The sequence below is a fragment of the Penaeus monodon genome, chromosome 21 (genome assembly GCF_015228065.2).
Source record: "Penaeus monodon isolate SGIC_2016 chromosome 21, NSTDA_Pmon_1, whole genome shotgun sequence".
Taxonomy (NCBI): domain Eukaryota; kingdom Metazoa; phylum Arthropoda; class Malacostraca; order Decapoda; family Penaeidae; genus Penaeus; species Penaeus monodon.
In genome coordinates, this window is record NC_051406.1 from 22,665,464 (window position 1) to 22,665,709 (window position 246).

General features: G+C 56.5%; 1 protein-coding gene across 1 annotated transcript in view; it reads right to left on the bottom strand.

Moving 5' to 3' along the window:
* Window positions 1-246, bottom strand: part of LOC119586348 (pre-mRNA 3'-end-processing factor FIP1-like) — a gene marked incomplete at both ends in the record, with an annotated part of 14,764 nt that extends 14,518 nt beyond the window's left edge. The window contains 1 exon segment of the mRNA XM_037935060.1: window positions 173-246. Within this exon segment, the coding sequence (XP_037790988.1) occupies window positions 173-246 (74 nt within the window).

Consider the following 246-nt stretch of genomic DNA (forward strand, 5'->3'; position numbering starts at 1 on the left):
AAGCCTCTGTGGATTTTTTCCTGGTTAAAAAATCCTTCTCGAATTCGGGTCTATCGCCTCCCTCCTCCTCCCTCACCCCCAAGTACCTAAGGCACTTGGCCCCTCTCTTCCTCTCATAGCCCTGAGGTTAAAGATCCGCAGAGACGAGAATCCTTGAAAAGAGAGTACTTACCCCGCGCGGTCTCCGTTCCTGCCGTCGCCACCGCTGCCAGGGCACCCCACACGAAGCACAAGACCCCGAAGGGC